We start from the raw sequence: 15,256 nt of genomic DNA, 5'->3' as shown, positions 1-15,256 counted from the left end.
AGGGTCCAGCCAGGCCTGATTGCCATCAACCGGGTCTGGAGGTGTGGCCTGGGGGGGGGGAAGAGTCAGGGGACGGAGGCCTCGTTATCTCCTCCACCTGGCCTGCCTCTGGTTCCTGGAGCTGAGCCAGGGAAGCTGGTGCTCCCGAGGTAAGTCCTGATGGCCCTTCTCCCTCACTTTCCAAGTCACTTTCTGGCAGGGCCCCCGGCTTGGGGGGCGCAGACACAACAGCACCACTCGTTGTAAGTCAAGGACTATCTGTACTTTATTGGATGAGGTGCATCATCTGCTTTTAAATCCTGTTTTGTTTGTTGTTTTTTTCATCTTGGAAATTTTATTCCTGAAGAAGCTTGCTTACCAATGCCCAATTCAATATCCCAACAGGTCTGGGTTGGTACCATTGGAGCCGGCCCAAAACACAGACAGTTACGAGCAACTTTTCAGCACACAGAAACCTTTGAGTTTCAAGATGAAGTCGGTGAGCTCCTGCTCTCAGTTTGCCAGACGGTGCGACGTGGGGTTTTGTGCTTTTTGCCCTCTTACAAGGTAAAACCCACCACTCTTTTCCATAGAGGTGTGTGTTTGTTTTGTATGACTCTTTGGTTTCTGTCAAACTCATTGCATCTCCCGGAACCAATTAGCGGTGAGTATCAAGGTACCATTATACAAACATGATTTAGGGAACTGGAGGCTAAAATATATGAAGAATGGTTGCTGGAATTTAGTGTGTCTAGTTTAATGAAGAGAAGGTCTAGGGGTGACATGATAGCAGTACTCCAATATCTAAGGGGCTTCCACAAAGAAGAGGGGGTCAAGCTATTGAAGTTGTAAATGCTCCAACAATGGAAGTTTTAAAGAAGAGATTGGACAACAATTTGTCTGAAATGGTATAGGGTTTCCTGCCTGAGCAAGGGGTTGGACTAGAAGATCTTCAAGGTCCCTTCAAACTTCTCTTCTCTTCTCTTCTCTTCTCTTCTCTTCTCTTCTCTTCTCTTCTCTTCTCTTCTCTTCTCTTCTCCTCTCCTCTCCTCTCCTCTCCTCTCCTCTCCTCTCCTCTCCTCTCCTCTCCTCTCCTCTCCTCTCCACCCCACCCCACTCCACTGCCCTATAACAATATACCACTTCACAGGACTTTACAGCCCTCTCTAAGCAGTTTACAGAGTCAGCCTCTGGCCTCTGGGTCCTCATTTAATCGACCTCGGAAAGATGGATGACTGAGTCAACCTTGAGCCGGTGAGAATCGAACTGACAAACTGCTAGCAGTCAGCAGAAATAGGCTGCAGTACTGCATTCTAACCACCGCACCACCATGGCTCCTATCATGAAGGTAGGAGCCATCAGGGTACCTTGATGAAGGTATCTTTTCTTTTATGTACTCTGAGAGCATATGCACCAAGACAAATTCCTTGTGTGTCCAATCACACTTGGCCAATAAAAAATTCTATTCTATTCTATCCTATCCTATCCTATCCTACCCTATCCTACCCTATCCTACCCTACTTTATTCATGAAAAACTTAAAGGTCTGTTTGTCTATGGCTAAATGGATATATACATTAACTTCCTTTCTTTTCCCCAAAAGGCAGGGAGGGCTGCTCCAAATCTGCCATTTTATCCCCTTCACTTTTACTACTCCTTCAAGGGTGGCCTTTTGTATATCCGTTGCCATCCAAAGATTGATTCAGTCTTTCGATTGAAGCCGGCTTATCGATGTGAGCTTTAACTGTGACCATTTTTTAAAAAAATCGTCTCTGATCCCAAAGTCTCGCACGCCTTTCCGACGGGCACAGCGGTATAAATTAACGCGAGTGATTAAAAAAAAACATTTCACTCCAATGGGTAGCTACCCGGAGAAGCACACATACCCCGTTAAAGGAGAATATTATAAAGTGAAAAGATTACTCAGAAAAAAACCCAAGGTTCTTTTAAACAAGATTAAGATAAGGGGTCATTAAGATGCCTGTCGCCGAGCTGTCTGCTTTACAAATGTATCCTGCCTGGTGGCTGCATCTTGGCATGATTCATTCAATATGCCTCCTATCCCAAGTCAAGAGTTGGGTGGGGGTGGTGGTCTTAAATCATTTTAAATCTCAGGGACTCTGCGATGGGAATTTTGCATGGTACCGATAGACTCCAACACCGAGATATTATTATTATTATTATTCATTCTTTATTATTGGGGAAATTTCAACTCTTCCCCTTGAACGTTGATTTGGACAAGGGCCAGAGCGTTAAGTATACTACCCGTAAGCATTTCTGTAAAAAATAAATTACGTGCAAGGGAGATGGTGAAGGACCAATTTTTCATCCCAGCTGCATCGGTTGGGGCCATGGGAAAGCAGGCCCACAAAAACCATGAGAATTAAACCCCCCTTCGGTTGTTTTAAATTAAATCTGGAATTGGAGAAAAGAGAGCTTACCAAGCGTTCTTGGGCCATTGGTGAACTTTCTTTTTTTCCTTGCCGCGGAACCAAAACGTACATTTTTCTCCATCTTGGTTTTAGCATAAGTATTGTCCGCATGTTGCATTTCAGTAAGGATTATAACTGTCCGGTTGTTACCCTGTTGCATCCTCTCTCTTTTTTTCCTCTTCCACCACAAAAAATGTCATTCTTTTTAGTTTTCTGTCCTTTATAGAATAGAATAGAATAGAATAGAATAGAATAGAATAGAATAGAATAGAATAGAATAGAATAGAATAGAATAGAATTTTTATTGGCCAAGTGTGATTGGACACACAAGGAATTTGTCTTGGTGCATATGCTCTCAGTGTACATAAAAAAAAAGATACGTTCATCAAGGTAAAACCTTTACAACACAATTGATGGTCAATATATCAATCTAAATCATAAGGATTGCCAGCAACAAGTTATAGTCATACAGTCATAAGTGGAAAGAGATTGGTGATGGGAACTATGAAACGATTAATAGTAGTGCAGATTCAGTAAATAGTTTGACAGTGTTGAGGGAATTATTTGTTTAGCAGAGTGATGGCCTTCGGGAAAAAACTGTTCTTGTGTCTAGTTGTTCTGGTGTGCAGTGCTCTATAGCGTCGTTTTGAGGGTAGGAGTTGAAACAGTTTATGTCCAGGATGCGAGTGATCTGCAAATATTTTCACGGCCGTCTTCTTGATTCGTGCAGTATACAGGTCCTCAATGGAAGGCAAGTTGGTAGCAATTATTTTTTCTGCAGTTCTAATTATCCTCTGAAGTCTGTGTTTTTCTTGTTGGGTTGCAGAACCGAACCAGACAGTTATAGAGGTGCAAATGACGGACTCAATAATTCCTCTGTAGAAGTTTAGGAATAGAGATAGTCCTCGATTTGCAACAGAACAGAACAGAACAGAATTCTTTTATTGGCCAAGTGTGATTGGGCACACAAGGAATTTGTCTTGGTGCACATGCTCTCAGTGTACATAAAAGAAAAGACAAGTTCATCAAGAATCGTAAGGTACAACACTTCATGATAGTCATAGAGTACAAATAAGCAATCAGGAAATTGCTGTTTATTCAATCTTGGATAAACAGTTCATTTAATGACCGTTCGAAGTTACAACAGCACTGAAAAAAGTGACTTATGACCCTTTTTTCACACTTGCGACCATTGCAGCATCCCCAGGGTCATGTCGTCAAAATTCAGGTGTTTGGCAACTGACTCGTGTTTATGACGGTGGCAGTCATGTGATCACCTGTTGAAACCTTCTGACAAGCCAAGTCAATGGGGAAAGCAGGTTCGCGTCATAACCGTGTTGCTAACTAAATTGCAGTGACTCACTTAACAACTGTCAAAAAAAAAAAAAAAGGCCATGAACTCACTTAACAAACGTTTCACTTAGCAACAGAAATTTTGGGCTCAATTGTTGTAAGTCGAGGACTAGAATAGAATTTTTTTTTAGAATAGAATAGAATTTTTTATTGGCCAAGTGTGATTGGACACACAAGGAATTTGTCTTGGTGCATATGCTCTCAGTGTACATAAAAGAAAAGATACGTTCATCAAGGTACAACATTTACAACACAATTGATGGTCAATATATCAATATAAATCATAAGGATTGCCAGCAACAAGTTATAGTCATACAGTCATAAGTGGAAAGAGATTGGTGATGGGAACTATGAAACGATTAATAGTAGTGCAGATTCAGTAAATAGTCTGACAGTGTTGAGGGAATTATTTGTTTAGCAGAGTGATGGCCTTCGGGAAAAAACTGTTCTTGTGTCTAGTTGTTCTGGTGTGCAGTGCTCTATAGCGTCGTTTTGAGGGTAGGAGTTGAAACAGTTTATGTCCAGGATGCGAGGGGTCTGTAAATATTTTCACGTCCCTCTTCTTGATTCGTGCAGTATACAGGTCCTCAATGGAAGGCAGGTTGGTAGCAATTATTTTTTCTGCAGTTCTAATTATCCTCTGAAGTCTGTGTTTTTCTTGTTGGGTTGCAGAACCGAACCAGACAGTTATAGAGGTGCAAATGACAGACTCAATAATTCCTCTGTAGAATTGGATCAGCAGCTCCTTGGGCAGTTTGAGCTTACTGAGTTTACCTGTATTGCAAACCAAAATTCTGGCTGCTATTTTGATTGGGCAGTGGGGGAATTTTCGTTTGTGTTGTGAAATACACAATATTTTGGCACCAAAAGAAGAGACCGTTTGTAGCTCAAGGTTGAGCGGTGAGGTCCTGGGTGTCCTCTGAGCTTGTTTCCTTGCAGGCATTTCATTACCCAACTAGGTAACATCATCAGTGCTACAAGGGAATGGGGTTTGCTGTCTATTTGTATACAAGTGACTTGCTCTACCGGTGTTGATAGAGGTGTTGTTTCTTCTTGGTGGTTCTTTGTTTAGTGTGTTATTCATTGTTACCTTGTTTGCCTGAGTTGGTAGCTCCTTGATTGGGATATTGTTAATTATTGTTTTCTCGGATAAACAAACTAACAGTAATCAAGGAACCACCAAGAAGACTCAACAAATCTTTCAACCAAAAAAGCCAAAGCAATCCTAAGTTGCATTAATAGAGGGATTCAAACAAGATCATGTGAGGTAGTAATACCACTCTATAAAGCCTTAGTAAGATCACACCTGGAGTACTGCATCCAGTTTTGGTCCCCACATTACAAAAAAATCTGGAGACTCTAGAAAGAGTGCAGAGAAGAGCAACAAAGAGGATTAGGGGACTGGAGGCTCAAACATATGAAGAACGGTTGCAGGAACTCAGTATGCCTAGTTTAATGAAAAGAAGGAGTAGGGGAGACATGAAAGCAGTGTTCCAATATCTCAGGGGCTGCCACAAAGAAGAGAGAATCAAACTATCCTCCAAAGCACCTGAAGGCAGGAGAAGAAGCAATGGGTGGAAACTGATCAAGGAAAGAAGCAACTTAGAACTAAGGAGAAATTTCCTGACAGTTAGAACAATTAACCAGTGGAACAACTTGCCTCCAGAAGTTGTAAATGATCCAACACTGGAAGTTTTAAAGAAGAGATTGGATAATCATTTGTCTGAAATGATATAGGGTTTCCTGCCTAAGCAGGGGGTTGGACTAGAAGACCTCCAAGGTCCCTTCCAACTGTGTTATTCTATCCTATCCTATCCTATCCTATCCTATCCTATCCTATCCTATCCTATCCTATCCTATCCTATCCTATCCTATCCTATCTATTCTATCCTATTCATCATCATCATCATCATCATCATCATCATCATCATCATCATCATCATCATCATCATCATCATCATAATAATAATAATAATAATATCAGAGTTGGAAGGGACCTTGGAGGTCTTCTAGTCCAACCCCCTGCCCAGGCAGGAAACCCTACACTATATATTCTATTCTATTCTATTTGTTAGGTTTTTCTGCCCCTTCTTACTTGGGAACCCCCCTCCCAAATTGCCTTACTGATTCTAGTTTATGTTGGAAGAACATACTCACCGCCCCTAAGGATATCCGAAATAATGTGGGAAATGGTCAAATATTTCTCATATTAGGTATTTTGAGCAGGAATTTTTCAGGTGTGGGGAAGAAAGGAGAGTGATCTGAATTGACTTCAATAAATTTCTTCCCACCCCCCAAAATTGAAGGCAGCCTATTGAGTTCCCCAGCTTTTAAAAGCATGAGGATTTGAGCGCTGGCTGTTAAAGTGAGCCGATGGCAACATCACAAGCTTGAAACCAAGGCCAAAAAAAGCATTTCCCAGAGTGCTGGGCTTGTAACGGGACCATTAATGAGGGCAAAGAGGCTTGAATGCAATTTGCACCTTCTCGGGTTTCAAAAAGAGAGTTTGAGGTCGTGCGTTATTAATGCGCCCGAACATCTGGAACTGTGTAAAAGCCGCAGACGTTGAGCAAGTACAGTGCTTCCCCCAGCTAGGTCTGACGCTGACCCATTTCCTCCCTTCTTTTTTAAAAAAATTGGAAACAATAAAATGACAATATCCAGATAAGATTTTTTTTTGTTTTTTGCTGCGTACACATGTGTGGGAGAGCCCCGAAGACTGCGTGGGCTGGGAAGAAACAGGGACGGCGTGTACAGGGACGGCGTGTACAGCGAGAGTTTGGAATTTCACTTGCGTTGTCCTTAACTTTGAACTCGTACCCAGGTGTATCGGATAATCCTCGGGCTTACAAACTGTTCATTTAGTGACCATTCAAAGTGACAACAACCCGCGACGCTTACAAAAGTAACTTATGGCCCTTTTCACACTTACAACCGTTGTAGCATCCCCACGGTCGCGTGATCAAAGTTCGGATGCCTGGGAACCGGCATGTAAGAGGTAGTCCTCGACTTACAACAATTCATTTCCCGGCCGTTTGGAGTGACAACAGCACTGAAAAAAGTGACCTGCGGCTGGTTTTCGTACTTACGACCGTGGCAGGATTCCCCCAGGGTCATGTGATCAAAAGCTTGGCAGCTGACTCGTATTTAAGACGGTTGCAGTGTCCCGGGGTCAAGGGATCCCCCTTTGCAACCTTCTGATGAGCAGAGTCGAAGGGGAAGCCAGATTCACTTAACCCCCGTGTTACTAACTTAACAAGTACCGTGATTCATTTAACAACCCTGTCAAGAAAGGTCATAAAGTGGGTTAAAATATGCTTGCCACTGTTGAAGGTTGTGGTTGTAATTTGTAAGTTGAGGACTACTTGTACTGCCTTATCCCAGACTTGATGTATTCATGATATTTATTTAACTAACTGATAACCTGGCGTTGCCCGGGTATTTATTTATCCCAATCCTGTATTAGACAGGAAGAGCAACTTCACCCTGAGCCCTGATTTCAGCAAGCATTAAATTAATTAAAAATGTTTTCCCTGTGCCCGCAGAAGCGTCAAGTAAAATGATACCACCTTGTTGTTTTGCTAGCTGGTTCATGATTATTTGGTATGCTTTTTTTGGATCGTGATTTAGAAGTGGCTTCTTGTCCGCGACATATGTACTAAGCTGTTCGACATTGTAGTTCTTTTCTCGTATGTAATCTGCATGAAGTACGCCGTGTCGATCTCGTAGTGGTGCAGGCAGGCCGAGTTGCAGTAATGTTTTGTTGATCATGGCCATAAACTTATCCTTAAGAATAATCAAAGCCTTGTTGAAAATGTCCAGATCAAACATAATTTCTAATGTTGGATTTTCCCCCTTACCAGAGGGAGCCCCCTTGTGGAGTACTGTGAAACCATTACCATGGCAACTCCACTGTGCTGTACAGTAGAAGCCATTTTAAGGCAGTACAGTAGCAGCCATTTTAAGCCACAACAGGCTGTATCTTAACAGAACACCCTCCCCCACCCTGAGGGGTGTTAGGGGTGTCTTACCCCCACAATATTTGTTTCTGGAGCGTAATTCATCTGTGTACCAAGTTCGGTTGAAATTGCTCGAGGCGTTCCAGAGTTATACTGGAACATACATACATACACACACACACACACATATACAGAGAGAGAGAGAGAGAGCCATTTTTATATATATCGATTATCATATTTATAAAACTGCCCATCTCACAAAGTGTGCCTCTGGGCAATTCACAATAAAGAGCTATAAACTAGCAATATCGAAAACAATCAATAATTAAGCCATTAGTCTATAACTGAAAGGCAAGGGGTTCGAACATCTTATATCCCAGACAATGAAGCCACGTCATCAACTCAACATTCCCTCAAGACTCTCAGTCCTGTTGACCCAATGAGGTTGTGAGAGACTTACAGAAAGTTGACAGGGATGGAAACAACCTCGGAATAACCATTTTTTAAAAAAAATTACATTTATATCCCGCCCTTCTCCGAAGACTCAGGGCGGCTTACAATGTATAAGGCAATAGTCTCATTCTATTTGTATATTTACAAAGTCAACTTATTGCCCCCCCAACAATCTGGGTCCTCATTTTACCTACCTTATAAAGGATGGAAGGCTGAGTCAACCTCGGGCCGGGCTTGAACCTGCAGTAATTGCAGGCTGCTGTGTTCTAATAACAGGCTTCTAACAGCCTGAGCTATTACGGCCCTTACCTTACATTGAAAAGGATCTCGGAGATTCATATGATGAAGAAGGTTTTCAGGAATTGGGTATGGCCAGTCTAGAGAAAAGAAGGACATTGGGTGGGGAGGGGGACAATATTCCAGTATTTGAGGTGCTGCCACAAAGAGGAAAAGGGTCAACTTGTTTTCCAAAGCGCCGGAAGGCAAGACAAGAAACAACGGGTGGAAACTCATCAAGGAGAGAAGCAACCTGGAATTAAGGAGAAACTTCCTAACAGTGAGGAAAATTAACCAGTAGAATAGCTTGCGTTCAAAAGTTGTGGGTGCTTTTCATCACTGGAGGTTTTTAAGAAAAGACTGGACAGTCACTTTTCTGTCTCCTGCTTGAGCAGGGGGTTGGACTAGAAGACCTCCAAGATCTCTTCCAACTACTACAATTTTACGTTCTAAGCTAGCAGCTAGAAGACATGATGAATCCAGATAAACCTCCAAGTGGCCACTCGGAGACTTCAGTTAGTCCAGAATGCAGCTGCGCGGGTGATTGAGGGAGCACCACGTTGCTCCCGGGTAACACCACTCCTGCGCAGTCTGCACTGGCTACCTGTGGTCTTCCGGGTGCGCTTCAGGGTTTTGGTTACCACCTTAAAAGCGCTCCATGGCTTAGGGCCCGGGTATTTACGGGACCGCCTGCTGTTTCCACATGCCTCCCGCCGACCCGTACGTTCTCACAGAGAGGGTCTTCTCAGGGTGCCGTCGCCAAGCAGTGTCGGCTGGCGGCCCCCAGGGGAAGGTCCTTCTCTGTGGGAGCACCTACCCTCTGGAACGAACCTCCCCCCCGGTTTACGCCAATTGCCTGACCTTCGGACCTTTCGCCGGGAACTGAAAACTTATTTATTTATCCAAGCGGGACTGGCCTGATTTTTAAACTCTAAATTTAAAATTTTTAAATTGTAATTTTATTGGGTATTTTATATGGTCAACTGGACGGTTTTAATTTCGGCCTTTTATTGAATAAGCTTTTTAATTGTTATTTTAGTGTGTATATTAATTGTTTTAAATGAAGGCTGTACACCGCCCTGAGTCCTTCGGGAGAAGGGCGGTATAAAAGTTTAATTAATTAAATAAATAAATAAATAAATAAATAAATAAATAAATAAATAATGACTCTCTAAAAGGACTCAAATGACCAGCTGTCTGCAAGGAGTATAAACCCTTCCGTTCCCCACCATCCTGTCAAGAGCTGAAGAAGCTTCTTCGGATGAGAAGTGAAACGTCTTCAAAGAAAAGTCCAGTTGCCTGGTTAAAAAGCACCTTTGGGACAAGAAACCGAAATACAGATTGTTTGGGTCCAGAAAAATCGAACATCTGTAACAAAAATAACATTTTATAGCAAAGGCTGTTAGACTGGACTTAGGGTTGCGCAATGATTTTTGGCAATATCTACGATTTTACAGGTTATTGGGTTTTTTAAAAGTAGATTTTTATCCTGCTTTTATTATTTTATAAGTAGCTCAAGGTAGCGAACATACACAATACTCCTTCCTTCTCCTATTTTCCTTAGACTAAAATTTATCCTTTGAGGTGGGTTGGGCTGACCATGAGTGACTGGCCTAAACCCCCTCAGCCAGCTTTCATGACCAAGGTGGGACCAAGGTGGGATTAGAATTTAGGATCTCTTTATATTTGGCCCAAGGACACTTGGCTAAGATGGGACTAGAATTCCCTGTGATGATTGGCTCAAAGTCACCCAGCCAGCTTTCATGGCTAAGGTGGGACTAGAACTCAGGGTCTAAGGACACTTGGCTAAGATGGGACTAGAATTCCCTGTGATGATTGGCTCAAAGTCACCCAGCCAACTTTCATGGCTAAGGTGGGACTAGAACTCAGGGTCTCTTTATGATTGGCCTAAGGACACTTGGCTAAGATGGGACTAGAATTCTCTGTGATGATTGGCTCAAAGTCACCCAGCCAGCTTTCATGGCTAAGGTGGGACTAGAACTCAGGGTCTCCTAATGATTGGCCCAAGGACACCTGGCTGGTTTTCATGCTAAGAGTTGACTAGAATTCCCTGTCTCGTGATGATTAAGATCAAAGTCACCAAACTGGCTTTTATGCCTAAGGTAGGACTAGAACTCACCATCTCCTGGTGTTTGGTCCAAAGTCACCCAGTTGGCTTTCGTGCCTAAGTGGGACTTGAACTCACTGTCTCCTGGTGATTGGCCCAAAGTCACCCAGCTGCCTTTCATGCCTAAGGCAGGACTAGAACTCGCAGTCTCCTGGTGATTGGCCCAAAGTCACCCAGCTGGTTTTCATGCCTAAGGTAGGACTAGAACTCCTTGTTTCTAGCCTGTGCCTTAACTACCAGACCACTATAACCACTAGTTTAGTTTTAATTTAATTATTTTTTCCCCAGCCTATTTTTATATAACTGTGCCTCTTGCCTCAATGCTAACAACTCCCAATTCCCCACCCCCACAAAAATATGGTTGCCGGAAGGAGCAGGGAGTTTCCACACAATACGAGATCAATTCCTGCCCTCATCATGAACGGCTTTCATCCATATCTCCTTGCCAAGATAAGCAGCGAGACAAGAATCGGAAGGCATGGCTGACATGCTATTAAGTATGGAGCCAGCAGAAATAACGGCTCTTAAATTTTTAAAGTTGATACCTTAAAGTGTGGTTGGGGCTTGGAATCCTGTATTTTTTTATTTTTTTATTTTATTTTTTTGGTTTTTTTTGATCTGTTGAGGTGGGTTTCCTTGGTGGGTGGGCTTGCTCCTATTGATTAATGTGGGCAGATACAGATCGACCCATTTCATAATTTCGGTAACGTTTCGGAGGCATGTGACTGTAAACCTCTTGATGGAGTTGTCACTTCTAAGCGGAGCCGTTTCCCTTCAAGGCTTCTTTTTGAAAAATGTGGACGTTAATGGAAATAAGAAAGAAGGAGCCATCTTGGAGGCTCCCCCATTTAGGATATTTGATTCTATTTTGTTCTTTCTCCCCCTCGCCAATCCGTGAGATTGATTTATGCAGGGAGCATCGGTGGGCTGCGGTTTGATTCTTGTTTACTTCTCTCCTCGTGGAGCATACCTTAAAATATGATTTTAACGGAGAGGGGATAATGGCGGAATGGGATGAATTTATCTACATGTGCAGCCTGTGTGGAAAATGGTTTCATTTAGGAATGATATGTGGGAATGCAGCAATCCTGTGGGGTTGGAATGGGAGAACATTGGGAGCAAACTGGGAAGGAAGGAAGGAAGGAAGGAAGGAAGGAAGGAAGGAAGGAAGGAAGAAAAAGAGAAAGAAGGATGGATGGGTGGATGGATGGCAAGGAGAAGAAAGAATTGAGAGAGTAAGAAAGAGAAAAAGAAATGAAAGAGAAAAAAAAAGAAGGAAAGAAAGAAAGGAGAAAAAGATGGCAAGGGGAAGGAAGGAAAGAAAGAAAGAAGGAAGGAAGATGCTGAAGCAAGCAGAGGGAGGGAGAGAAAGAGAAAGAAAGAAAAGAAGGAAACAAAGAAAAAGATAGCAAGACAAGGAGAAGGAAGGAGGGAGGGGAAGAAAGAAAAAGAAAGAAAGAAAGAAGTGAAGGCAAGGAGAGGGAAGAAGGAAGGAAACGGATGGAAAGGAAGAGGAAGAAAGGAAGAGAAAAGGAGAGGAAGGAGGGGAGAGAAAGAAAAGAAAAAAAAGGAAGGAAAGAAAACCAGAAAGAAAGATGGCAAGAAGAAGGAAGAAGGGAGAGAGTAATAAAAAGAAAGAAGGAAAGAAAGAAAGAAAGAAAGAAAAAGATGGCAAGAAGGAAGGAAGGAAAGAAAGAAAGAAGGAAGATGGTGAAGCAAGGAGAGGGAGGGAGAGATAAAGAAAAAGGAGCAAAGAAAAAGATAGCAAGACAAGGAGAAGAGAGGAGGGAGAGAGAAAAATAAAGAAAAAAAAGTTGAGGGAAGAAGTAAGAAAAGAAAGAGATGGAAGGGAAGAGGAAGGAAGAAAGAGGAGAGGAAGGAAGGAAGGAGAAAGAAAGAAAAGAAAGAAAAAAGAAGGAAAGAAAACCACAAATATCTGGCTTCAAGACATTTTAGAGGAGCTAAAGGGAAGAACCGTAGTGGGAGACTTCCCCATCTAATATTAAAAAAGTAATTATTAAGAGAATTTTACTGAAAAATTGCCATTTTTAGATTGAATCTTGGCCGGTGGTATCAAGAGGCTAGGAACATGTCTGGAAACAATAGATTATCTGTGTTTGCGGAATTTGTAAGGCCGCTCAATTCACATTTATTACTTTGGACAGCAGTACATCAGTTTTTTTTTAAAAAAAACACGTTTGAACAAAAAGAACATTAAACCTGAACAACAAACGACAGTCGTACAGATATACATCTTCCTCTGCTGATCAGCTTTTTCTCAGAATGGAATTGAAACGGTATGTCCTCTTCAAGCATCTGATTTTAAATTTAAAAATAGAATAACACGGTTGGAAGGGACCTGGGCAGAGGTCCAACCCTCTGCCCAGGCAGGAAACCCTACACCACTTCAGGCAAATGGTTATCCAACATACTGTAATCTTAAAAACTTCCAATGTTGGAGCATTCACAACTTCTGGTGGCAAGTCGTTCCAGTGATTAATTGTTCTCACTGCCAGGAAATTTCTCCTTCGCTCTAACTTGCTTCTCTCCTTGATTAGTTTCCATCCATTGCTTCTTGTCCTGCCCCCAGGTGCTTTGGAGAATAGTTTGACTCCCTCTTCTTTGGGGCAGCCCCTGAGACATTGGAATATATTGCTATCATGTCTCCCGTAGTCCTTCTTTTCATTAAAATAGACATACCCAATTCCAGCAACCGTTCTTCCTATGCTTTAGCCTCCAGTCCCCTCATCATCTTCGTTGCTCTTCTCTGCACTCTTTCTAGAGTCTCAACATCCTTTTTACATCGTGGAGACCAAAACTGAATGCAATATTCCAAGTGTGGCCTTACCAAGGCCTTATAAAGTGGTATTAACACTTCATGTGATCTTGAGTCTATCCCTCTGTTTATACAGCCCAGAACTGTGTTGGCTTTTTTGGCAGCTGCTGCACATGGCTGGCTTTTATTTAAATGGCTGTCCACTAGGACTTCCAAGATCCCTCTCACGGTTACTACTATTGAGCGAGGTACCACCTATCCTGTACCTGTGCATTTTGTTTTCCTTGCCTAAATGTAGAACCTCACTTTTTTCACTGTTGAATTTCATTTTGTTAGATAGCGCCCAATGTTCAAGTTCAAATATTCTCTAGTTGCTGACCATAGTCCCTTCTCAGGATAAAAAGATTGAAAGAATTTAAAAAAAAAACACGTTTGAACAAAAAGAACATTAAACCTGAACAACAAACGACAGTCGTACAGATATACATCTTCCTCTGCTGATCAGCTTTTTCTCAGAATGGAATTGAAACGGTATGTCCTCTTCAAGCATCTGATTTTAAATTTAAAAATAGAATAACACGGTTGGAAGGGACCTGGGCAGAGGTCCAACCCTCTGCCCAGGCAGGAAACCCTACACCACTTCAGGCAAATGGTTATCCAACATACTGTAATCTTAAAAACTTCCAATGTTGGAGCATTCACAACTTCTGGTGGCAAGTCGTTCCAGTGATTAATTGTTCTCACTGCCAGGAAATTTCTCCTTCGCTCTAACTTGCTTCTCTCCTTGATTAGTTTCCATCCATTGCTTCTTGTCCTGCCCCCAGGTGCTTTGGAGAATAGTTTGACTCCCTCTTCTTTGGGGCAGCCCCTGAGACATTGGAATATATTGCTATCATGTCTCCCGTAGTCCTTCTTTTCATTAAAATAGACATACCCAGTTCCAGCAACCGTTCTTCCTATGCTTTAGCCTCCAGTCCCCTCATCATCTTCGTTGCTCTTCTCTGCACTCTTTCTAGAGTCTCAACATTCTTTTTACATCGTGGCGACCAAAACTGAATGCAATATTCCAAGTGTGGCCTTACCAAGGCCTTATAAAGTGGTATTAACACTTCACGTGATCTTGAGTCTATCCCTCTGTTTATACAGCCCAGAACTGTGTTGGCTTTTTTGGCAGCTGCTGCACATGGCTGGCTTTTATTTAAATGGCTGTCCACTAGGACTTCCAAGATCCTTCTCACGGTTACTACTATTGAGCAAGGTACCACCTATCCTGTAGCTGTGCATTTTGTTTTCCTTGCCTAAATGTAGAACCTCACTTTTTTCACTGTTGAATTTCATTTTGTTAGATAGCGCCCAATGTTCAAGTTCAAATATTCTCCAGTTGCTGACCATAGTCCCTTCTCAGGATAAAAAGATTGAAAGAATTAAAAAAATAAATAAATCAAAACTCCTAAATGTTCCTCTTCACAGAAGCCTTTAATAAAAAGGCGAAAGATTTATACATCTGAAGGGAAACTAGAGTATCCAATTTGTATAGTTATTTCATGCTTATGCTTATATATAGTAAAGTTATTCTATGCTCATGCTTATATACACTGTTGTGACAAATAAAATAAAAAAAAATTAAAAAAAGTACAAACTAACTAACTAACTAATTAACTATTAAACAGACTCAAGCTCAATCCCTCCAAGACGGAGTGGCTGTGGATGCCGGCACCCCGGTACAGTCAGCTGCAGCCGCGGCTGACTGTGGGGGGCGAGTTATTGGCCCCAATGGAAAGGGTGCGCAACTTGGGTGTCCTCTTGGATGGGCGGCTGTCATTTGACGATCATTTGGCGGCCGTCTCCAAGAGGGCTTTTTACCAAGTCCGCTTGGTTCGCCAGTTGCGCCCCTTCCTTGA

General features: G+C 42.3%; 1 protein-coding gene and 1 pseudogene across 3 annotated transcripts in view; one reads left to right on the top strand and one right to left on the bottom strand.

The window, feature by feature from the left end:
- BRIP1 (BRCA1 interacting helicase 1) overlaps nucleotides 1-15,256 on the top strand; it is a 161,515-nt gene that overhangs the window by 79,359 nt on the left and 66,900 nt on the right. For all 3 annotated transcript variants that reach the window (XM_058164111.1, XM_058164110.1, XM_058164112.1), the window contains one exon: nucleotides 385-546. In XM_058164111.1, the coding sequence (XP_058020094.1) occupies nucleotides 385-546 (162 nt within the window). The remainder of the gene's footprint in view (nucleotides 1-384; nucleotides 547-15,256) is intronic.
- Nucleotides 14,751-14,879, bottom strand: LOC131189430 (U5 spliceosomal RNA; annotated as a pseudogene).

The sequence above is a fragment of the Ahaetulla prasina genome, chromosome 1, assembly GCF_028640845.1.
Source record: "Ahaetulla prasina isolate Xishuangbanna chromosome 1, ASM2864084v1, whole genome shotgun sequence".
Taxonomy (NCBI): domain Eukaryota; kingdom Metazoa; phylum Chordata; class Lepidosauria; order Squamata; family Colubridae; genus Ahaetulla; species Ahaetulla prasina.
The sequence above is the reverse complement of the archived record's forward strand: the minus strand, read 5'-3'. Positions and strand labels throughout refer to the sequence as shown.